This window comes from Mastigoproctus giganteus, chromosome 2, assembly GCF_048544385.1.
Source record: "Mastigoproctus giganteus isolate SK-2022 chromosome 2, ASM4854438v1, whole genome shotgun sequence".
NCBI classification, from domain to species: Eukaryota; Metazoa; Arthropoda; class Arachnida; order Uropygi; family Thelyphonidae; genus Mastigoproctus; species Mastigoproctus giganteus.
Genome location: NC_143576.1, coordinates 70,305,962 through 70,330,998, shown reverse-complemented (window position 1 = coordinate 70,330,998; position 25,037 = coordinate 70,305,962). Strand labels below are relative to the sequence as shown.

Below are 25,037 nucleotides of genomic sequence, written 5' to 3'. Positions count from 1 at the left end.
TAAAATAAAATAACAAAAACTTGTCGTACACTGTGATTCCAAAGCTTTAGTTGGGAGTGTATAAAACAGCATTGTAAAATATTTTAAACTGTTTTATACACTTTAAATGTTAATTATTTATGTGGTTTCAGAAATTGATTTCTTCAATATATTTCAATATATTGATATATATTGAAGTATATTGATTTCTTCAATATATTTCAATACTAACCTGTATCTTTTCTCCCAACTTTAATATTTCTGTCATTACATACTACACCAGGGGTCGGCAACCTTTTTTGAGTGAAGAGCCATTTTTGATCTAATTAAAAAAAAAATGGAATCCAAAGAGCCTCACCTCATCTCAAGCTGGGAGGGGTGGGGGAGTTTTTAAAATATGGAATAGAGTGGGAAGGTGTTTTATTAAAAATATATATGTTTTGAAATATTATTTATTAATACTGAAAAAACGTACAAACATCGAATTAGGTATGAATTAATGTGACTTTTGTTGCTGGACTTATTGAGCAAGTCTCTCAACAACAGGCAAGTATACTGTAATTTTCATCTTTAAAGATGCTGAGAGACTCACATTGTTCGGATGATTTCTTGATTTATTTTTAATATAGTTCATGTTCGAAAATATTTGTCTGTAGAAATTCATCGAATCAAAAACTGAGAGAAGTCCGAAAGCAAATATTTTCAAATTTATATACGTGTCCAGTAAGCTACTCCACACATTGAACACAATTTGGTCTTGCTTTTTCAACTCAGCTATTGCCATCCATTTGTGTAGAATTGTAAGGACAGCCTTTTGCCTCTCCAAATACTCAATTTCAGTTTTAAGGCATTTAGTCTTGCACTTCACATGTCCTTGATTTTTAAGTCCTCTAACTCCATTTCAAATTGTGCTTCACGTGGGCTAAAAGTTAGAGCTGCAGTTACATGCCCAAAGAGCTGCAGGTTACCGACCCCTTTACTACACAGTTGTTCTTCTAATTTGGATTTTCATCCATATCTTCATGCCAAAAATGAGGACAGCCATTCAATCTGTTGTCCATCTGGACTCAGTGGTCATTTTCCAGAAAGAATGTTCTTGTTTCAGACATCTCCTACTAGCGGAACAAGCAACCATCTTCAATTAAGATAAAATTATTCTTATTCACAATTTAGACATCTAAAAGCCAGACTGAAGAAAGATCTTTCTACAGCACTCATGTTTCCTGTGTATTCACAAATACCTTTTTCAATTTTAAAGTTTTCCCCTCCTTTTATTTTTCCTGTTGCTACTTCATCAGTATTATAGAAAATAGAACATTTAAGTACAGTTCTTTTATCTTTCCATGTTAATGCTTGATCTTTATCCTCTTTTTGAAAACCAATGATCATATGTTTTTAAGTTTTATTTGTGGTCTTATATCTGGGGGTAATCCCTTTTTGTTTTTTCATAAAATGCCTGGTATATGTATATTTGCTTCATGAAGTTCTGCTAGTTGAATACTATTGTAAAATTCATCAGTGAATAAATGAAATATTCTACCCTCAGTATTGTAAAGTAGTTTTTGTGTGAGATACATAGTGGGAAATAAATTTAACTTCACTTTACCCTCCAGCTTCACTATATATCTTCATCCACTGATGATTTTTGTTACCTATAAAGCCTACACCAGGAAGTGACTATTTAGTATTAGTATTAGTAATGGCCACATGTGCAAGGAAGCCTATGGCTTATGCTGCACCACCAGCCAAAAAAATAAATAAATAAAATAAAATAACAAAAAATACATAAAATAAAATAAGAATAAAAACAGATTAGTAATAATAATAATAATAAAAAAAATTAAAATTCATGCCCTCTATCCCTTCATTAATGCCATTTAAGAAGTGGGGGTTCCTTGAAGAACCCGACTTCTTACATCAACCCAATGTGAGGAATAACCATTTATCACAACCCTCTGCCTCCTGCCCTGAAGCCACCCTGCTCTCCATCTAAGGATTTTCCTTTGATTCCAGCCTTTTCCAGCTTATAAAGTAACCACTCATGTGGGACTGAGTCAAATGCTTTTCTGAAATCCAAATGAACAACGTTGAAATTATTCCATAAGTCCAGCTCTTGAGTGACTATGTCAAAATAGCTAACCAGATTAGTTAGACATGATTTTCCCTTTACAAAACCATGCTGAGTATCCTTCAGAATTCCATTTCTATCTAAGTGATCCTGAATTCTACCCTTGATCATAATCTCCATGATTTTCCCTACTACTGAAGTTAGACTAACCGGCCAGTAATTTCCCACTTCACTCTTAGAACCGCCCTTATGTATTGGAGATACATTGGCACTTTTCCAATCCAACGGAATCACTCCTGAGTCCAGTGATGCTCTCATAGTTAGCCTCAATGGTTTAATGCACTCACTTGCCACCTCCCTTATGATTATAGAGTAAATGCTATCAACCCCAGGAGCCTTAATGGCCTGTAGGCTCAAAAGTTTTTTCATTAAATAAAAATGTGAAATTTCAACATCATTAATTACATTTTTTTCAACTTCACTCCCAGAATTTCTCATTGACGTGAAGGATTTTTCTTCTGTAAATATCGATGCAAAGTAACTGTTGAGTTCATCTGCAACTTCAGCTAGGGTATCTAATGCTATCCCCAATTCCATTACATAAGGGTCCAATCTGGTTTGTCTTTTCTCTTTGCATTTATATATGTGAAGAATTCCTTACCCCCCCCCCCCCCCCTTTTGCTTTCTTTGCCAGCCTAACCTTTTCAGTAGCAATATTACAGATCAGTTTGTAGCTGTTATAGGCTTCAGTACTTTTTATTGCTCTGGAACTTTTCCATGCCATTTTTTTCTGCTCAAGTAATTTGGCAACTTCATTATTCATCCAACTAGGAATCCTCCTCTTGGAGTATATTTTTAGTACTAATTCAAGGCTTCTGTGATTAATGTTTTAAAGGTGTACCACAATTCAATTGTATTCGCTCCCTGTGAGATATCTACCCAGTTAATAGAGGCCATGTAGCACCTTAAGGCATCGTAATTTCCTTTTCTGAAATTGTAACCCATTCCTTTGCCTTTAACTACTGCTACATCTCTCTTCATCATCCACTGTAGAACTCTGTGATCATTTCCTGCTAATGGTTCATGGGTGATGATGAGGTCTACAGTATTCTTTCCCTAGTACTTTCCCTGACATGTTGGTACAAATAACAATCATCTAGTTGATTTAAAAATTTTGTTTCCTTCCAATTTGCTCCAGTCAATCAGAGGCAAATTGAAATCACCCATAATAAGATATTCACGCTTACTTGCCCATTCCATTTGCATGTAGAGGCTCTCATTAGCATTAGCATTAGCATTAGTAGAGGCATTTGATGCAAGAAAGCAAGCTTATGCAGCATCAGCCAAAAAAAAAAAAAAAAAAAGTAACATAAATAAATAAAAATAACCACTTCCACTTCACCCCTCTGTTCGTTCGAAATACCTGTCCAGCTGAGCCTTAAACTTATTTAGGCTATCAACTTCCACGACAAGGGATGGAAGTCTGTTCCACCCACCAACCACCCGCTGGCTAAAGGCAAATTTCCGCACATCTATCCTACATCTGTCTTTCCTCAATTTGAATTTATGCCCTCTCAGGTGATTTTTCTGAGCTAGAGGAAGAATCCCATCAGCATTGAGCATGCTCAAACCATTCAAGGCTTTGTACACCTCTATCAGATCACCCCGCTGGTACCTAGTTTCCAGACACTGTAATTTGCAAAACTTAAGCCTTTCTTCGTAAGAGAACCCCTTTGTCCCATTCACCAATCTAGTTGCCCTTCTCTGTACTCGTTCCAGCAGCTCTACATCCTTCCTGAAATGAGGCCTCCAGGCCTGTATACAGTACTCTAGGTGTGGCCTGACCATTGCCTTATACAAGGGAATAATCACCTCCTTATCCCTGCTAGAAAAATTCCTATATATCATTGACAATACACCATGAGCTACTCTTGCAGCTCGTCTGCACTGCTCAGAGAACTTCATATCTGCCTGCACCACCACCCCCAGGTCCCTTTCATTCTCTACCACTGTCAGTGTAGTACCACAGAGTTGATACGTTGCTCTGGGGTTGCTGTTTCCCATATGTAGTACTTTACATTTGTCAATGTTAAACTTCATTTGCCACCTCGAAGCCCATCTGCTCAACCTTTCCAAATCCTGTTGCAGCAGCATAGTGTCAGTAGTGTCCTTGACAACCCTGCCAACCTTCGTATCGTCTGCAAACTTGGACATTAAGCCTGATATACCATCATCAATATCATTTATAAATACAGAAAACAATAAAGGCCCCAATACTGAACCCTGAGGGACTCCACTAATAACATTAGTCCACGATGAGCAGTGTCCATTGATTACCACTCTCTGTCTTCTCCCCCTCAACCACCCCTTTATCCATAGCAGCAACTTGCCTCCAATGCCACACTGCTCCAATTTGTGCAGCAGTCTTCCATGTGCAACAGTATCAAAAGCCTTTCTAAGATCCAAGTATATAATATCAAAGTTATTCCCTGCATCCAGTTCTTTTGTGACTGCATCATAGTATCCAATCAAATTGGTCAGGCAAGACTTCCCCTTAACAAAACCATGCTGTGTCCTAGCTATAACTGAAGTCTTGTCTAGATGATCCTGCAGTGCTTCTTTCACCAGTGCCTCCATTAATTTTCCGGGAACAGAAGTTAAACTCACAGGTCTATAATTACTTGTGTCAGCCTTTGATCCCCCTTTGTGAATTGGGGTCACATTTGCACATCTCCAGTCAATGGGTACCTCCCCTGAGTCCAAGGAAGCTCTCATAATTATGGCTAAGGGTTTGCTTACCTCCTTTGCTGCCTCCTTTAATATAACTGGATAGATCCCATCCACCCCAGGTGCCTTTCTTGTGTTTATCTTCAACAATTTCTCCTCCACTTTGCTCTCAGTTATTACAAGATTCTCTAGCTTACTGCTAGAGTTGAATACACCTCTGGCATTCCCCTCGCTGAATAACTCCTCATGTGTGAATGTCGATGCAAAATATTCATTTAGTTTGTTAGCTACCCGAGCAGGGTCATCAACAGTTGACCCATCGATCTCAAGTGGACCAATCTGATTCATCCCCTTCCTTCTAGAGTTTACATAAGTAAAGAACTCTTTGCTGTTTTTCTTCGCATCCCTTGCCAAGGATCTCTCGTAATCTGCCTTCGCCTGCCTAACCTCCTTTGTAACTTGGTTACAGATCAACTTGTATCTATCATAGGCGTCCGTGTCACGTGTTAATTTGTATGTATCCCATGCATTTTTCTTCTCTGCCATATGCCTTATTAGTTCATCTGACAACCATTTAGGCCTAAACCTTGAACAATATTTCTTAGTTGGTATGTAAAGCCTAGTAGCTTCCACAATAAGTTCTTTGAATGCTTCCCATTTTGAATTTGCTGTTGGCAATATCATCAGTTGATCCCACTGTATAGAATTTAAATACTGTCTCAGTCCATTGTAGTCGCCTTTACGAAAGCAATACCCCTTCCCTTTACCCCTAATGGTAGTTACCTCTTTGAGTAACTCCCACTTCAGCACACTGTGATCACTGCCACCAAGTGGTTCATTTATCTGCAGATTCTTAATGCATGAAGAATCACTACTGATAATCAAATCAAGAGTATTACTCCCTCTAGTTGCCTCCCGAACATGCTGATGTAGAAAACAATCATCCAATAAATCCACAAAAGCCTTGCTACTGTGTGAGTGACCAGCCCCCAAATTCCAGTCAATATCTGGGAAATTAAAATCCCCCATTATAAGACTCTCTGATTTACTGGCCCACTCTATTTCTCCGAACAGTTTCTTATTATACTCATCAGAGTCATTAGGCCTATAGCACACTCCTACTCTCAATTTTGATCTCCCAATGCTTATGTCACACCAAACTGACTCGACACTGCACTGTCCAGCGATGTCGACTGGCTTCACTTCCTTGGATTTTATGTGTTTTTTAACTAATAGCATAACCCCTCCTCCCTTCCTATCCTGTGTATCCTTTCTGTAGACATTGTACTCCCCAAATTCCAGTTCTGCATTTCTTATATCTGTGTGACACCACGTCTCTGAAATCCCCACAATATCTGCCTTTGATGTTTTGAGCAATACCTCAAATTCATCAAATTTATTTACTAAACTCCTAGCATTGGTGTACACACAAGTATACATGCACCTGTTCTTTTTCTTAGCTACCCTAACACAACCCATGTGTTTACTTGTACCCCAATGATTCCCAGCAGTCTCTGAAATATCCTGCATCTTATTTTCCAGGCTGCGGCTCATTCCAATAGAAGCAGTGCAAGAATCACTTTCACCTCTGCCAGTGGCTACTGTTAATCTATTAGTCCTTGTATCCCCCCAATCTAGCAGTTTTCCGACCCACCTAACATTGCCTCGATAGCATCAGCAAACATTCTTGCACCCTTTCTATTTAAGTGTATCCCATCCCTGTAGAAGCAGTCTCTCCTGTTAACAAGTACAGACCAGGCTGAAAAAAATTCTACCCCTTGAGCCCTGCACAATCTTTCCAGGGCCGAATTGATTGACAGGGCTCTCATCATATACTCCCTCCTATCGTGTCTGGGCAGAATTGCAGACACTTTCAATTTCAACCCTAATTCACGGCTTTTTTTCATCAGTGACCTGTACTTGTCAAGTAATTCCGCCGGTCTCCTACTCTTAATGTCATAATCTTCACAATCACGTGGCCTGCAGATTACTCCCACTCTCATTATACCTTTGCTTCCAACTATTTCACACCATACAGATTATATACTAGCATGCGAAATGTCTGAATCCGGGATAGCTTTTGTCACGCTCAGGCTACTTTTGATAAGAAGCATGACCCCTCTTCCCTGTCCTTCCTAAATACATTATACATACTGTACTGAAACTCATCATTCCTTATCTCTGGGTGACACAATGTTTCTGTAAGCCCTATTATGTAAGCATTACTTGTCCTAACTAGCAATTCCAATTCACTCCTTTTTTTTTTTTTTTTTTTTTTTAAATACTGTTTAAACAATTAAGACTTAGTGTTCTTGTATAGTTAACTACCTTGACACACTCCTTAAAGTTATTTAAGCTCGTTTCCCTGGCATTTGCTACCCGCTCATTTGAAACGCTTTTGCCCGAGAACATCTTGCTACTATGTTCTGTTGCAGTAACAAACAGATACTCTTAATAAACTATCAGAAACAGATTTCGATAATGTCTTGCCTTAACAGTGGTACACCTTTCCATTAGCTAAACTGCATGATGGAAAGTTAATCAAGCAAACTGGGATATTTATAGATGATTGGAGGTTTTAGGCATACCCTTTATTTCTGCTGGTTTCAGAGAAGATGTAGTAAATTATGTTACCAGACAGATACTACAGGTCTCTGAAAACAAATGTCAGGCTCTTACATGCTATGCAGAACTTTGATGGAACAAAGGTTTCAATCAAACTAAACAAAATAAGCTCGGAACTTGTTCTGAAGATATCCCACCACAGCAAATCTTGTCCACTACAAAAAAGCTAGAACTTAAGCTTAATGCAACCAGAAACAGTACAAAAAGAATCATGGCTATTTCATATATAAAACTATAGAAAAAACCAAATTAAAAAGTATATAGGAAATTATATGGAAGCACTGCAAATCTCTCCCCCCACTCAAATCTCTCTGTATTTAACAATCAGGGAAAGGCATCACTGACTGCCAAGCCATTTCAAATAATTTGGAAGATTCTTTTGCAAAATCTTCTACTGTAGCACCGTATCCATTAACTTTTCAGACATCAAAATCTCATACAGAAAGATATGCTGTTAATTATAACACTGTGCAACAGCTCTCATACAATTTTCCCTTTACCTTCTCTGAACTATTACTGGCACTTTAAGAATACAAAACATAATTTCTGTCTACAGTGGAATTTACTGGAATGGTGAAAACTTAAAACTCAATATTCAAACACTTCTGTTTTCCAGAAACATCTTTGTTATAGTAATACAGAAACCAGGTAAAGATTCTACGTACGAATGCTATTCTCATCCTATAGCCCTTATGAGTTGTTTTGGCAGCATCTTGGAAAAATGATCTATACTAGGCTGACATTTTCTGAGTAGCCACAACTTAATAAATCCATTAGTCAAAGTCACAAAACGGTACTCTTACCAAGAAAGACTTCAGTTCTGTTAATTCCAGTGCTTGGAAACTACAGACCTTCAAGGAGACCTGATTGAAGTATTTAAGGCTTTAAATGGATTGAGTAAACTAATGCAGTACACTGCCAATGACAGCCTTACTCTTTCTTAAGGACATAAATTTACATTGAAAGAGGGTGTCCACAGGATAATATGTGAAAATTTGCTTTCAGCCAGTGAGTAATTGTTGGAACAAATTTCCATCTGGTGTTGTGGAGGTGGGTAATTTGAATAAATTTAAGGAAAAATTAGACAAATTATTAGTGGGAAAGACAGATGAGGTAGTTTTTTTTTTTTTTTTGGTGATACTTTATTAGCTAGCTTCCTTTCATCATTCATATCACTCCTTGTAATGAATGATAAGAAGATAATGAAGTTGTAAGATTATATCATGGTAGAAACTTTAATTGGAATATCATACACAACTACACTTTACTTTGTTTGTGATCAAAATTAATGCAGTTGGATATGATATTCTAATTAAAGTTTCTACCATGACGTAATCTTACAACTTCATGGTCTTCTTATCATTCAGTTAACATAAGAACGATCAAACATCACCTTAAACTTTTCAGAATTAAGGTCATGTAGATCTATATTTTGAAGCTCACTTCAAGCATTATGTCCATTAATGTACAAATTGCATTGAAAATTTTCTAGTATGTATTGCCATTTCTTATCTGTTTGTGTTCCAACTAATTTTAGACATAGTTTAGAAAGAGCAACTTGAAAATTAAAGGAGATCTCTCTCTGATCACTTCGATTGTTCAATTTGAATAAATTTTTATGGAATCTAGAATTTAATAAAACTGAATCAGGTGATAGTTGCGGAGCATATTATTGCATAAAAAAAAAGAAAAAAAAAGAAAGAAAGAAAGATTTTATTTTTGAAATTTCCTTTTTAAACTCTAATTTCACTTTCAACAATAATTTTACTTGACTGTCAGCCAGTACAGTCAAAACAAATTAAAAGTTGAAATTTTTAAAATTTATAAGAACAAATTTGGAAAAAAGAAAAAATAAATTTCAAAATTGCACAAAAAATCTCCCTGCTATTGAAATTAACTGCATAGGACCTCACCCACATGCAGCAAACTAATCCATGAAAGGGTGAAGTTAGCAATAAATAAAGTACTGACCTGGACCAAAAAAATAAAAATGACTTGTTTTTCTCCACAAAAAAAAAGTCACCATAGAAACAATCTCCATCATGACCCAAAATTACAACTAAATGATCAAATTATGTTTATTACATATCTGATTTCTGTATGGTTCTACTATACAGCTTTGCAGAAAAACCAAATTCCCTAAAGTGGTTTGACCCAGTCTATCATAATGCTCTACATTAGGTGTATTAGAACCTGGCTCCTTATACGGGGTTTGTTTTGTTGATGATATACAGGAACTTTTGCTAGCAGGAATAAGAAAGTGATTATCCCTTTGTACAAGGCTATGATTTGGCTGCATCTTGAGTACTGTATACAGGTTTGGAGGCCTCTTTTTAGAATGGATGTAGAGCCACTGGAATAGGTGCAGAGAATAGCAACGACATTAGTGAAGGGAACAAAAGAGTGCTCTTACCAAGAAAGGCTTCAAATCTGCAAATTGCAGCATCTGGAGACTAAGCACATGTGAGATCTGATTGAGGTGTTTTAAGGCAATTTGATTGAGGTTGGTATGGAGTGTTCAAGACTCAGAACAGATTGTGCTTCCCATCTCATCAATAAATGTGGCATAAGTCAAAGGAGATGAGTACTCAGCTAGGTTTGTCTCATCCACATTCACTGACATGTTCCAACAGGCTTGTCTGCCCCTCAGTTTTGTTTTGAAACCATGAATGTGAACAGCTGACTTACTGCTAGGCATGGATTGGTCCAAAGTATTCCTTTAGCAGACAGTTCATAGGTAAACTGTGTTGCTTGAAGATGAAACACTCAATTACGTAAATAATTACGTAAAGGAGTAAAATGTCTTGTGGTATTTTCTTACCACTTCTTCATTGACCGCAAAGACAGTAATAAGGGTTAATATTATGGAATTCTTAAAATATTTTTTTACTTCTATTGAAGAACACCATCCAACACTGTCTTTTCGTTAGGGGTTTCTTTTTCTTCAGACATTCGCTGAATTCATGTAGGCAATGATCACATTTGCTGTACATTTTAAAATGAGGCCCAGAAGTTGATTGGACCAGTTCAGCTAGGCTTGGCAAGCCGAGGTGAATGATGTGGGGCTTGAGACTCAGCAAGCCATGGGAACAGCCGAGCCGAGTGAGAATGAGCCACAGCAAGCCAAGCCAGACTTGTCGAATCGGGCATCATGGGAAGCTGCCTTAAGGCCTTGAATGGATTGAGTAAGCCCAACATTAGTGGCATTCTTCCTCTTGCTGAGACTAGATACATGACAGGGTGTAAATTCAAATTGAATTGGGAAAGATTGTTGCAGGATAGGTGTTCAGAAGTTTGCCTTCAGCCAGAGTGTGGTTGATTGTTGGTCCATATGTTGTGGAAGTGGATAGTTTGATAAATGCAAGGAATAACTAGACAGCTTCTTGGAGGGATGGATGGGTAGGTCTCCTCCCTCCCTCCATAAGTTTGCTTTCTTATATAATTTGGCACTACTGATACTATACAGAAACTAAAATATCTAATAGCAGACAAGAACTGCTTCTACTTTATGAAATCAGAGCCAGACTTTCCTCCCAGTGTGCCCTCATCCCAACAGTCTGAATTTGGGGGGTTGCTTGGAAATTGCTTTGCAAATCAACCTGATGGTATATAAACCTTGATATATCTGAATGCACCTTAACTTTAGAAGATTTTGCTTCCAACCTCTCCTACTAAGCTCCATGAATCTATTCCATTCCATGTGGAATGAAATAGATCAATGCAGCCCACATATTCAAAGTTGGGTATCCTTTTGAAGATCTCAATAAACAGATTACCCATCTTTGGATCTTTGAAGATTGATGTCCTCTTTTCTTTATGTGCAGTCTGCATACTTGGACAGAGTATTCTAAGTGCAATGATACAGTTATCTTATGTAGTCAGATTATGTTATTAATCTAGTAATTCTATTAAGCTGGCAGAACTTTGTTTAGAACACAGTTTAACATTTAGTAGTGTTTCTTCATTTCTGGTGAGATCCATGTAATGTCCTTTTCAATGTGTTTTTTTAAAAAAAATATGGTTTTAAGGAGCACTTGAAACCATTCCAACTTTTTATAAATACCTTATTTGTTACAAAGGATCTATTTCATAGCTGCTTAAAAAGTAAGGTGACTTATAAAGTAAGTTCTAAAAAAAAATTGAATTTTGTTATATTTGTTACTTTGTTTATTCATGGAAGTTGATTGATATTATATGTTAATTCATATTATGCCAAGTAAAATGAATTGCTTTTTTTCCCCATTCAGATGACAGAAAACAGTGTAGTGTGTTCAAATAGTAACAGTATAGCGCACAATAATACTGCAATGTTTTTGGCAACTATGGACAGTGGAGGGGGTTGTGGACCACCAGATGATTTGGGGTTAGGGAGGGGTGGACTTCATTACACAGATCCTCTCCCACCAGGGCTGAACAATAGTCAAGATGTAGATAGTGCTGCCATATATTATTCCATCCCATCTTTAACTTCTGATCCTCAGTTACAGTCCCCTACTCTTTACTCAAAGTCTACAGTTATTTCCTCAAGTCATCAGACAACACCACAAACTCCTCAAACACCAACTAGTATTCCAGACATTATTCTTACAGGTAAGTAGTTCAGCTTCTGATTCAGTTTATTTTATAGTTTATAGTAATGAAATGTTTATAAATTGCAAGGAAGAGAAAGTTGCTGCTTTAGTTCTCATTATCAGTAATGAAGTATTGTAATTTAGAAACCATGATAACTTTTTTTTTTTTTTTTTTTGTGGAAATTTTAATATGTTCTTAGAAATATTTCCCTGAAATAACTATGTGCAAAAATGAAAATTGAACACCTGACAACAAGCAAGAAAGTTATGAAACTTTTGCTTTGCTTTTAACAGTAAATTGAGGAAAATAAAGGAACTCTGGAGTCTTGAGCACAATATAAGCAGTAGTATACACTCGTCACATATTTATTCAGAAACTAGTAATCTTGAAGAAAATTGATTTTTATTAAAGAAGTTAGTAATATCATGGCCTGCTTTGACTTGAATGAAAGCATTGATTCTTTGCAGAAGGCTTTTAACTATTTCATGATAACAGCTAGGAATTGAGAACTTCCTCTGTCATTCTGTCACCATCGTGGCAGTTCTATGGGATTCCTGAACATCTAGGACAGTTGTGAAGTCAGGTTTTTCCTCAGATCAGGTGGGTAAAAACTTGACTTTATGGATGGAACATTATTATGCTGAAACACGAAATTGGAATGTAATGCTATGGGACTCTCTAAAATGTCAGTATATATTGTGCAGGATTCGGGCATTTTGTCAATGTGACCAGCAGTTCCAGTCTGAACTATGAAAAGCAGCATGAAACCATGACATTTACTTTTCCAGAATTTGTTGTTGGGATATGCAACCAAATGAGTAACATCAATACAAACATTAGTAACTCAAAATCATGATCAACAACCAATTGGAAGTTTGGCATGGCAAACTGTAATGGCTATTCTGCCCAAATGCTTTCAGATAGAATTTATATTCAACAGAAACGTATTGATAATGTAACTATTTACATCGCCAATCAGATTCTGACTGCAGCAAATGCTTTTATTCCAAAATCCAATTTATATCTCGCTCACCAAAATCTCTGGTGGAATGCAGAGTGCTCTAATGCCAAACAAGAGAAAAACCATGCATAGAATAATTTCCAGAAGTGTCCTACTACCAGTAATTTAATTGCTTATAAAAGGCTTAAAGCAAAAGCAAGGCAAATTAGAAGGAAAGTGAAGCGCGATTCGTGGATTACTTTTGCATAACTATCACAAAAGACCCCGACATACGGATCATCTGGAGAAGGATATAGGCACTAAATGGTAAATGTTTGGCTGCCCTCTCCGATACTTCACTGGAAAGGGAAAGACATGTCCACTCCTGAAGAAGTTGCCAATGCGCTAACAGAATCTTTTGCCACCATTTCTGCTTCTTGCTCGTATGCTTCCTCCTTCCAGAGCATTAAAGATGGTGCAGAATGGTATAAAATTAACTTCTCAACCCACTACTCCTTTCTGTACAACCAACCCTTTACACTAATATAACTGAAAGAATCATTAAATAGATCTGCCAACAGTGCTTCAGGCCCAGATGGTGTACATTACATTATGCTAAAGCATTTACATGATGAGGACTTGGGTACCCTGTTGATTTTCTACAATCGGATCTTCTCTGAAAATGCCTATCCTTCTTCCTGGTGCCATTCGTTCATTGTTATTCGTTCATTCATTCGTTCATAATAAAACAAGGCAAAGATCCTTCCCTGGTTCAAAATTATGGGCCAATATCTCTCACAAGCTGCATTGGAAAAATTTTCGATAAGATGGTTCATGCAAGACTCATTTACATCTTGGAATCACAGAATCTCCTTCCAGACCATCAGTATGGATTTCGGAAGAACAGATCAATGCTAGATGTGCTTATAAAAGCTGAATCTCATATTCGCAATGACTTTGTCATGAAACAGCATCTAGTCATGGTCAACTTAGATCTTGAAAAGGCATTCGACACTATTTGGTGTCATGGTATTATAATGGATCTTTACCATCTAGATCTAAGGGACAGTTGCCTGAAATAATTCAGAATTTCTTGCTGCTTCAGTATTTTCAAGTCCGATATAAAAACATACTTTCTACATCTCACATTCAAGAGGAAGGCATACCACAGGGTTCGTTACTTAGTCCAACTTTATTTGCAATTCAAGTTAGCAATATGACACTGGGCACCCCAAAAACAGTTGAAACTTACATGTATGCAGATGACCTTACCATTTCCTGTCAGTCTAAAAGTATGAACTCCATTGAACGGTAGCTCCAACTAGCCATAAACAAAATAGAATCCTGGACTTCACAGAATGGTTATTGACTCTCAGAAAATAAATGTGCTCCTTTCTGCAAGCTATGTGCTCTACATCCTGATCCTGAACTAGAAATAAACAAAACTCCAATCCCAAAACTTCCAAGCCCACATCACTCATTTAAGGACTACTTGTCTAAAGCATTTGAATATACTTCGATCAGTCTCGTCCATGTCACAGGGAGCTGATTGGTATAACTTACTATATCTGTACAAATCCCTAATCCATTCATGCCTGGATTATGGTTCTCCAGTATATGACTCTGCTAGGGTAAGCACATTAGAATGGCTGAACATCATACAGCATGGTGCCCTAGTAGCTTTCAGGACTTCTCCTGTCCAAAGTCTTTATATCGAAGTGCATGATCCTCCATTACATCTTCATAGGAAAACATTACTTCTCCAATACGCTGCTAAAATCCTGAGTCTTCCATTACACCCCAGTTGGAAGTATCTTATAATACTCAGTGGGATTTGTTCTGAGAGAAAACCAGATGAAAATAGACCTGCTTCACTCAGGATTAAAGTGCTTGTTCAGAATTGGAATATTGATTTAACTGATATTTTTCAGTGCAGAACTGCTCCTGTTCCACCTTGGACATACATTTCTGCCTCTAATGAGGTACATTTTCTTCAGTGGGGGAAAAATGTCATACCTACTTGCAGTATCAGTCAGTTGCACTCAACTCACACTACTCTGAACTCCCGTGCCTGTAAAATCTATACCGACAGATCAAAAACTGCCAGTACGGTAGGTGCTGCTGCAGTTTTTCCTTCATTTACTGCTACAGCCTCACTACCATTAGCTTGCAGCATTTTCACTGCCGAATTATATGCTATCATGTTAGCACCTAGTAAAATTATTGAGCCATCCATCTCACCTGCCATAATTTACAAAATCCCTCAGTGCTGTCTGCCTTAAGGAAGAATTTCTCATCTTCCCATCCTATCTTGAATTACATTCATTCCCAGTTAATCTCCTGCAGCATGTCCAATCAGTCAATCAGTTTTTGCTGGATCCCTGATCATTCTGGCATTCCAGAGAATGAAAGTGCTGACATTGCTGCTAAACATCCTCAACCCACTCTATCACAACACTCTCAGGTTCTTTACAGCGACCCTAAGCCTATCATTTGCAAAGCATGCTACGGCAACTGGTCACAGATCTGGAAAAATAACACCAACAATAAACATTACCAGATAAAGCAAGAACCAAAGCTTTGGCTCTCTAGCTCCCGACGAAAGAGACAAAAGTAAGTAGTAGTGTCACGACTTAGAATTGGACACACTTATCATACACATCTCTTCTTGCTATTGGGAGAAAACCTACCTCAGATGCAACTTACAGTCCACATTTTCTGGCTGAATGCTCATTACATTCAACCATCCACTCTGACACTTTTCAGTCTCTCTCCACATTGAACATCTCATGTTCAATGTGGAGAGAGACTCACTTCATAGGAAATGAAGCGCCTCCATAGCTAGGTGGGCAGGAGCAGCAGTGCGTAGCACACGCTTCTTGATTAGACTGGGGTTTGAGCCCGTGACCACCAAATATGGAGGATGCGGAAAGGTCAGGGAATGACCACCGCATATCCCCGGAGCAATATGGCCTTAGTTGCTAATGCTCCTAAAAACCAAATTACAATAACAACATAGGAAATGAAGCAAACATAGAAGAACTTTTGATGTACCTAAAATATGTTGACCTGTACAGGAGCATATAATTTAACATCTATAGCTATATGTTGCTTATAAATAAACAATAAACACATTTTGGCCTCAGTAGCCCTTGTGTCATTAAGCCCAATACCAACAACAATATATTTTAACATCTCTAAAGTGATAATAGAAGAATGCGAGAAATAAAAAAAAATAGATAATAAATAATAATAATAGAACAGCCAACTCTTCCCCTCCTCTCCAGCACAACCATCCCCCCTTCCCCAGAAATCCAAGACCAGCATAAACACAATTGAGAAAATCTTTGGGAGTGATGCTTAGTTAACTGTCAATCCAAGGCACATTTGAGCAACAAAGCAGCACTGGGATCCAGGATAACTCCCCTGGCAACCTGCTATTGGCCAGGTAATTAAAAGCCCAGGCCCAACTTAGCTATGCACCACTTGACTGAATGATGGAGACTTAGGCATTCGGCAAGCAGGAGGCTGTTAGCAGCTAAGCCAGTATATTATTTTTACCTTTCATTTGTGTGTGTGTGTGTGTGTGTGTGTGTGTGTGTGTGTGTGTGTGTGTGTGTGTGTGTGTGTGTGTGTGTGTGTGTGTGTGTGTGTAAACTTACAAATAATAGATAATTGTATAAAAAATGCATAGATAATTGGATGTTTGTATTAACACATTAATAATTAATTGTTATAATTTGTTTCTATGTCCTCTAGTACAGCCATGTATGGTCTGATGATGGGTTCCAGCAAGGTTCCCAAAACATTACTTAATTGTATAGTATATTTAGGATGAATAAACTAACTTAAAATACTCATGTAGTATAATAGTGGTTATTTAGAGAAATAAAATTCATAGAGAATAACCACTACCATCCTTTTTTTTTTCCTCCCCTAACTATATTAAACATAGTCAACAAAATTGGATGGGGGTTGAATTTACTTGTTACAGATGTATCATCCATTGTAAAAGCAGTGAGAATTACAGGCCCCAGAAATAATACGTCCTGTTTTGTATCAGAATTCACTTTATGATGAAAAGCTAGAACCAAAACTATAATAAAACTGGTTGCTACTTATATATATATATATATGTCATACAACCTCTTATTACCATATTCAGAAAATATTAATGAAATAATGCTGAAATCACCAGCAGAAGCAGCCCACATGTTTAAGTAACCATAAGAGATATATCACAGCAGTAAACAAAAATTAGATACAAAATTTAATCTGTCTATACACTGAGTGGCCACTTTTTAGGTAAGGTAAACTGCAGCCATTATCAGTCCACTTCAGGATGGAAGCTTCCCCAATGGTTTGTGTTGAGGGAAATGGACCATAATCTGCCCTGCTGGTTGACAGATCAGCTGTATTTAGTAGTCAAGGGCCTGAACCCCGGTCTGTTCAAAGAGCATGTGCTATTGCACTTCCGCTCCTGACCACTCGCTACGGAGACAGTTCTTTATTATTCCTACCTAAATAAAGAGTAACTTTAAGCTCTCAGATTAGTTTGGATTTGCTGTGGCATGAATTCTATGAGATGTTGAAAGTGTGCCACACAGAGATGCTGTCCGTGTTGACTCAACTGCTTTCACAACTTCAAAATTCTATGGTTGCAGATCTCTAGATCTAGTGACTCAGGGAAACATGTCAATCAGTAGAATTCACTCTCATGTTCCTGAAACCAGTTCTGTATAATTTTGGTTTTGTGATATAGTGCATTATCCTGTTGGAAGAACCCACTCAGAAAAGGATACACTGAAGGTGATGTGCCTGATTGAAAACAATTTCCAGGTAAACTATAGTATCCAGTAGTTACTCTGCTAGCATATATACCTATGCAGCCTTTTCATTTTGTTTCCAGTTTTTTATTCCTATATTGCATTTTAATTTTTTTATTCTTATTTTACATTTATTTTTAATTTACTATAACCACTGTGTTAATGAAACTGTTTCTTTTTTCATTTCATTTTTATTCTTATATTACTTTACATTTTTTATTTTTATTATTATCTTACATTCACCCTTATTATTATTTTAAGTTGACCTTAATCTGCTTCTCACTTTAGCATTAGCATTAGTAGAGGCATATGATGCAAGAAAGCAAGCTTATACAGCATCAGCCAAAAAAAACCCCCTCCCATTTCACCCCTCCATTCATTATAAAATCCTTTCCAGCTCAGCCTTAACTTTATTTAGGCTAACAGCTTCCATAACAAAAGATGAAAGTCTGTTCCACCAATAAACCAACCGCTAGCCAAAGGCAAATTTCTGCACATCTATTCTACAACTATCTTTCCTCAATTTGAATCTAAGGAAGAGTACCATCAGCATTGAGCTTGCTCAACCCATTCAAGGCCTTATACACCTCAATCAGATCACCTCACAGGTGCCTATTCTCTAGGTGCTGCAATTTGCAGAATTTAAGCATATCTTGGTAAAAGCACCCCTTTGTTCCCCTCATCAATCATGTTGCCCTTCTTCGTACTTGTTCTAGCAACTCTACATCCTTCCTAAAATGAGGCCTCAAGACTTGTACGCAATACTCGAGGTGTGGCCTGACCATTGCCTTGTACAACTGGATAATCACCTCCCTGTCCCTGCTAGCAAAATTCCTATACATCATTGACAAGTCTCTATGACCTGCCCTGGCAGCCCATCTGCACTGCTCAGCAAACTTCATATTTGACTGTATAATTACCCCCAGGTCTTTTTCACTTCCCTGAGTGTAGTATCACACAGTTGGTACGTTTCTCTTGGGTTACTGCTACCCGTATGCAGTACTTTGCATTTGTCAATGTTAAACTTCAGTTGCCACTTCTCAGCACATTTGCTCAACTTATCTAGATCCAGTTGAACTAGCATACTGTCTTTACTGTTGTTAACAACCTTGCCTACCTTTGAATCATCTGCAAACTTGGACATTAATCCTGATATACCTTCATCAATATCATTGATGAAGGTATATCAGTGTATATCAATGATACCGAATGATATTCAGTATCAATGAATATACAAACCAACAATGGGCCCAGCACCGAACCCTGGGGAACTCCATTAATAACATTTGTCCACGAAGATCAGTGTCCATTGATTACCACTCTCTGTCGTCTCCCGCTCAACCATCCCTTTATCCATTTTAGCTCTCCAATTTGTACAGCAGTCTTCCCTGTGCAACAGTATCCAAAGCTTTCCTGAAATCCAAGTACAGCCAGGCCTCGCATAACGCAAGTTCGATTAATGCATGTTTCAGTTACTGCTATTTGAAAAAATTATTTCACTTTACACGATGCAAATTTCCAGTTAACGCGATCTTTTTTTTTTTTTTATGCGATAGTTGAAAAAGATTTGAATCGCGCGTTAAGTTTACTGCACGTCGAATGGGCAATAAACAAATGTTTGGCTGCTGCCCGCCTCGGTGTGTTCCATCCGCTAATAAGGTCAATGCAGACTTGCATTTAAAAATTCTAATTTTTAAATGAGCCAGATGAAAATGTCACTGCGAAGGAGATAATGGTAAAAGAACTAGATGAAATCTTTCGTATCGCAGAGAACCTCAAACAAAAGGTGTGAAGTTCTCTGCAATATTTATTTCGCCAGGACCCAGAGAAGATTGTCGGCTATCGGAAATTGATTGATGAAAAGAGAAAGTCAACACTGTTCAAATATTTCCGCAACAGTTATTTCTTCATTATGTATTTTATGTCAGAGGTTCCCACGCTTTCTCGGTTCACGGCGCCCTTAGTGTCTCAATAGTTTTTTCACGGCGCACCTAGACCAAAAGAAATACCTAACAATTCCGTTTAGTAATTAGGTCCAAACAATTTAATAAGAAATGTTGAAACTGTGAGCTACCTCAAGCTAGTAGTTCGCATGAAATCCGACAGATGTTGAGTATCGCTGTGCTTCCATCAAAAATTTAAAATATTCCGTGGTGCACAGTTTGGAAACTGCTATTCTATGCAATAAACATTTAATTCCATAATTATTTTCATTACATTTTACATTGTATACAGTTAAAAAGTTATTTAAAAGGTATTTTTCAAATTCTTTATGGACATTCCAGAAGGTCAAGGACCAATTATAATTTTTCCTGTTGATTATTATATTCGATTAATGCATTTCTGTTTTGCGCGATGCGCTCACGGGACGAATTAATCGTGTTAATCGAGGCCGGCTTGTATATGATATCAAAATTGTTTTTGACATTCAGTTCCTTTGTGACCACATCATAGTATCCAATCAAATTGGTCAGACAAGGCCTCCCTTTAACAAACCAATGCTTTGTCTTAACTATTACTGCAGTCTTGTCTAGATGATCCTGCAATGTTTCTTTAACCAGTGACTCCATTATTTTCCCCAGAAAACAAGTTAAACTAACAGGTCTATAATTACTTGTCACCTTTTGAACTCAAATTGGTGATATATTTGCATACTTCCAGTCCATGGGAACCTCCCCTGAGTCCAAGGAAGCTCTCATAATTATGGCTAACAGTTTGCTTACTTCCTTTGCTGCCTCCCTTAATATCCCCTCGATGTGAGCACCTGTACGTGGTGAGGGGACCTCCCAGTGACGCTGCTGGACTTCCAGACTAGCATCACTGGGATCCAACGCCCACAGCCTAGGTTCCGGGCTTACATCAATGGAATCCGGCGTGTTTGCCGTGCGCTGCGACCCGTGGAAATTCGGAAAGGGGGATCCTGGTGGTTGAGGGGCCCAGCTTCAATACACCACTTTGGCCCCTGCTTCGACAAGACGGGTGGTCCTGGAAGGCCCGGCTAGGGTCAATCGGCTAGTAGGCTCGCCTGCGAGGGTCAACCGTGTCAATGCCACGCCCCTACCCTCATGGTCCGAGGGACAGAATTCAGGCTGGCGGCGGTGCGGGTATAGTGTCTGGGTAGCCCTGGCGTCCCACTCCCGAGCGCATTTATTGCATGCCGGGTAGTGGGCGTCCCTTTGGGCTCCGTGGTGGGTGGGGAGCCCGGGCACTGAACAATTTAAAAAACTATATGAATCCTGATAAACTTACTCCTTCAGGGGCCCCAACCCGGTCCCTATCTGAAAATTTAGACACAGATACAGATAGCATTATTGCTAAAAAAAGGCAGCGAACTGAAGTACCATCAGGGCCTGTTCCAAGGTTCCTAATTATACACTCCACCGGAGAAAAACCAATTGGCAAAATGTCGCCCTTCTTCATACAGAAAGGGTTAGATGGGTTAGCAGGTTCACCCAAATCGGTTAAGAGGCTCCGTTCTGGAGACCTCTTAATTGAAACCAAAACTGACAGGCAGTCTGAGCAGCTACTCCGTGCAACATCAATCGGAGGAATACCCATAACAGTGACACCACATAGAACACTCAATTCATCGAGAGGTGTCATTTCGGAATGGGACCTTCTCGACGTCACCGAGGAGGAAATCTGCTTAGAACTGAAACCACAAGGAGTTACTGCCATCAAGAGAATTACTGCGCGAAGGGATGGAAAAATTGTTAAAACCAGGAGCGATATCCTGACTTTTAACACTCCTAAACCTCCTGATGAGATTAAAGCTGGATACATCAACTGTTCAGTATGTCCATATGTTCCGAACCCTTTACAGTGTTTTAAATGCCAGAAGTATGGACATTCTCAAATGGCCTGCCGTGGAGTCCTTGCATGCGCTCGATGCGGTGCAAGGGACCACGAAACAACAGCATGTTCAGCCGCAAAACCCACCTGTATTAACTGTGAAGGCGAACACCCGGCCTATTCACGAGCATGCCAGAGGTGGAAAGAAGAAAAAGAAATTCAACGGCTGAAGGCAGAGCTAAATATATCATACCAGGAGGCAAGGAAATCGGTCAAACCCCTGAATATCAATAAACCTACCTACACCCAGAAGGTAGCAGGGAGATGTTCCGTCGGAACTCAGACGGACATGACTTCCTCCAAAGGAGTCTTTAACTCCCATCGCGCGTTATCTCTTAAGTTCACAAAAACCTACACAGAAGGACCAATCAGCTGCCACTGCTATATCGGTACCTCCTAATGCTCCACAAATACAAAGGTAGTTATGAAAGATAAGAATAAGAAAGGGGAAGTCCCCCCTATAACCCAAGAAAAGATGGATGTCGAGCAGAAGGAGGTACCCGAAGAGTCAGTCTTGGAACTCTTTGCGGAGGAGGAAATGGACACGGGACAGCGTCCTTTCTTCCCCAAAAAAGATAAATCCAAGACTGATAAAAGTAAGCCCTCAGCACCTCGGAAGCCGCCTGATGGACCCACCAAGCCAAAATAATGGCTAAATTCCTACAATGGAATTGTCGTGGATTCTGGCGAAATATTGATGACATCAAGGCCCTCCTGCAAAAGCACGAGCCAGTTTGCCTTTGCTTGCAGGAGACATATCTGAAGGCAAATGACGATCCCACGATGCATAACACCGCAATTTTTCGTAAGGATAGAATTGCGGACGGCTCTGTACATGGGGGAGTGGCTACCCTTGTGGGTAACCAGACCCCAGTGCAGCCCTTGTTAATTACAACCAGCATAGAGGCTGTTGCAATTCGCCTTTCAGTGGGATTCTTATTAACTGTATGCTCCATTTATTTGCCACCTGGGACTGACATCTCCCAGGCAGACCTTGATGATCTTCTAACGCAGCTGCCTCCCCCTTTCTTACTTCTCGGGGATTTTAACGGACATAACACCCTGTGGGGTAGTGCTAACATCAACGGAAGGGGACGAGTCATTGAGCGTATGCTCAATGACAATGACCTTTCCCTTCTAAATACTGGAACAAACACCTTCTTCCACACGCCTACCCGTACCTTTTCTGCCATTGATCTCTCTATCTACTCCCCTTCTCTACTCCCTTCACTCACTTGGGAAGTGGAGGAGAATCCATACGGAAGCGATCACTTCCCTGTGATAACCTTGTTACACAGTGGGAGACCATGTCTTCCTTTTAGGTTACCACGGTGGAAGATTGATCAGGCTGACTGGACTGCCTTCCAACAACAGGCAAATTTCGATCTTAGCACAGTCAGTCAAGAGCTGATCAATGACGCAGTAAAGTACATCACAGAAATCATCGTCCAAGCAGCTGCTAATGCTGTCCCAAAAACATCAGCCTGGTTTCCACCATTTCCCAAACCTTGGTGGAATTCACAATGCACAGCAGCAAAAAAGGCTCAAAACAAAGCGTGGGGGATATTTCGCCGATATCCTACCACGAATAACCTTATAGCCTTCAAACGTGCACGAGCCAAAGCACGCTACATCCGTCGTCAGAGTCAAAAGGAATCGTGGATCCATTTTACATCATCTATTAACCAGTCTACCAACTCTAAGGTAGTCTGGGATAAAATCCGGAAAATGAAGGGAAAATATACCTCCCACCCTTCTGCAATCCTAGATTATAATGGATGCGCTATTGCAGATCCAACTGCAATAGCCAATGCTCTTGGGGAAACATTCTCTAACATCTCTGCAAAATCTTCGTATTCCCCAGAGTTCCTGGTCCTGAAATATAAAATCGAAAAACAGGCACTTAACTTTAAAACTAAGGGCATTTATCCCTACAACGGGGATTTCACTATTCTGGAATTGAAAAGAGCCCTCGCTCTTTCCAAAGCAAGTGCCGTTGGACCAGATGGCATCCATTATGAAATGATTAAACATCTTTCACCAAAATCTATGGATTGTCTGCTCCTTCTGTATAACAGAATCTTTACTGAGGGGCAATTTCCGGACTCCTGGCGAAAGGCAATCGTTCTTGCCTTTCCAAAGCCAGGAAAGGATCCAAAAGTCACCACCAATTATCGTCCTATTGCTCTGACTAGCTGTCTGTGCAAAATCCTGGAGAGAATGGTTAATTCTCGTTTAATATGGTATCTAGAATCAAATGACCTTCTCTCCAATATCCAGTGCGGCTTCCGAAGGAACCGGTCCACTTTGGACCATCTTATTAGATTGGAAGCATCCATCCGGGATGCTTTCCTAAAACGCGAACACTTGGTGTCGGTGTTCTTTGACGTGGAGAAAGCATATGACACAACTTGGAGATTTGGCATTTTAAAAGATTTACATAGCCTAGGCCTTAGAGGGCATCTCCCCTTTTTTATTCAAAACTTTTTAGCCAATCGATCATTCCAAGTTCGTGTGGGATCCTCACTCTCTCGCTCCTTTAGCCAAGAGGAGGGAGTACCACAAGGATCAGTATTAAGTGTCACGCTTTTTGCCATCAAAATAAATTCCATCACAGAACAACTTCCTCCAACTGTAAACAGTGCCCTCTATGTTGATGACTTTAGCATTTTTTTTCAGTCGTGCAACATGAGGGTTATTGAAAGACAACTGCAGAAAGCCATTGATAGTCTGAATTCCTGGGCACTTGCTAATGGCTTCAGGTTCTCGCCGGAGAAGACCGTTTGCGTACACTTTTGTCGCAAGCGTAATCTTCATCCTGAACCTGAATTAAGCCTCGGACAAAATGCTATTCCAGTAGCAGCTAATACAAAATTCTTGGGACTCATATTCGATAAAAAACTGACATTTTTGGATCATATTCGTCAACTCCGCACAAAGTGCACAAGAGGCCTTAATATGCTCCGCTCGCTCTCCTCTTTATCTTGGGGTGCAGATCGATGCACCCTGCTACGGCTTTACCGTTCACTTGTGCGATCCAAATTAGATTATGGGTCCCAAGATTATACTTCAGCTAGAGACAGTGCCCTTCGATGGCTGGACCCTGTCCATCATCAGGCTCTACGTATCGCTACTGGAGCATTTCGAACATCTCCTGTCCAGAGCTTATACGCCGAAGCAAACGAACCACGTTATCGCTTCGTCGTAAGCAGTTGTCTCTAAAGTACGCCTTAAAACTGAAATCCCTGCCAAACCACCCTACGTGGCCATTCGTTTTTGAGCCATGATGGGAAAATTTGTACAACACCCATAAGACTGCCAATCGTCCTTTTGGTATTCGTCTCCAAGAGCTACTCAATGAACTTAATATCAAGGTAGACAAGGTTGCCCAAACATCAAAGCAACCCTTTCCACCCTGGCATGCTCGTGTCCCGGCATGCGACTTGTC

The 25,037-nt window shown here is 39.2% G+C and overlaps 1 protein-coding gene across 2 annotated transcripts in view; it reads left to right on the top strand.

Annotated features, from left to right (window-relative positions):
• LOC150089331 (CREB-regulated transcription coactivator 1-like) overlaps positions 1 to 25,037 on the top strand; it is a 507,055-nt gene that overhangs the window by 420,803 nt on the left and 61,215 nt on the right. For both annotated transcript variants that reach the window (XM_090368506.1, XM_090368505.1), the window contains exon 13: positions 11,647 to 11,989. In XM_090368506.1, the coding sequence (XP_090224632.1) occupies positions 11,647 to 11,989 (343 nt within the window). The remainder of the gene's footprint in view (positions 1 to 11,646; positions 11,990 to 25,037) is intronic.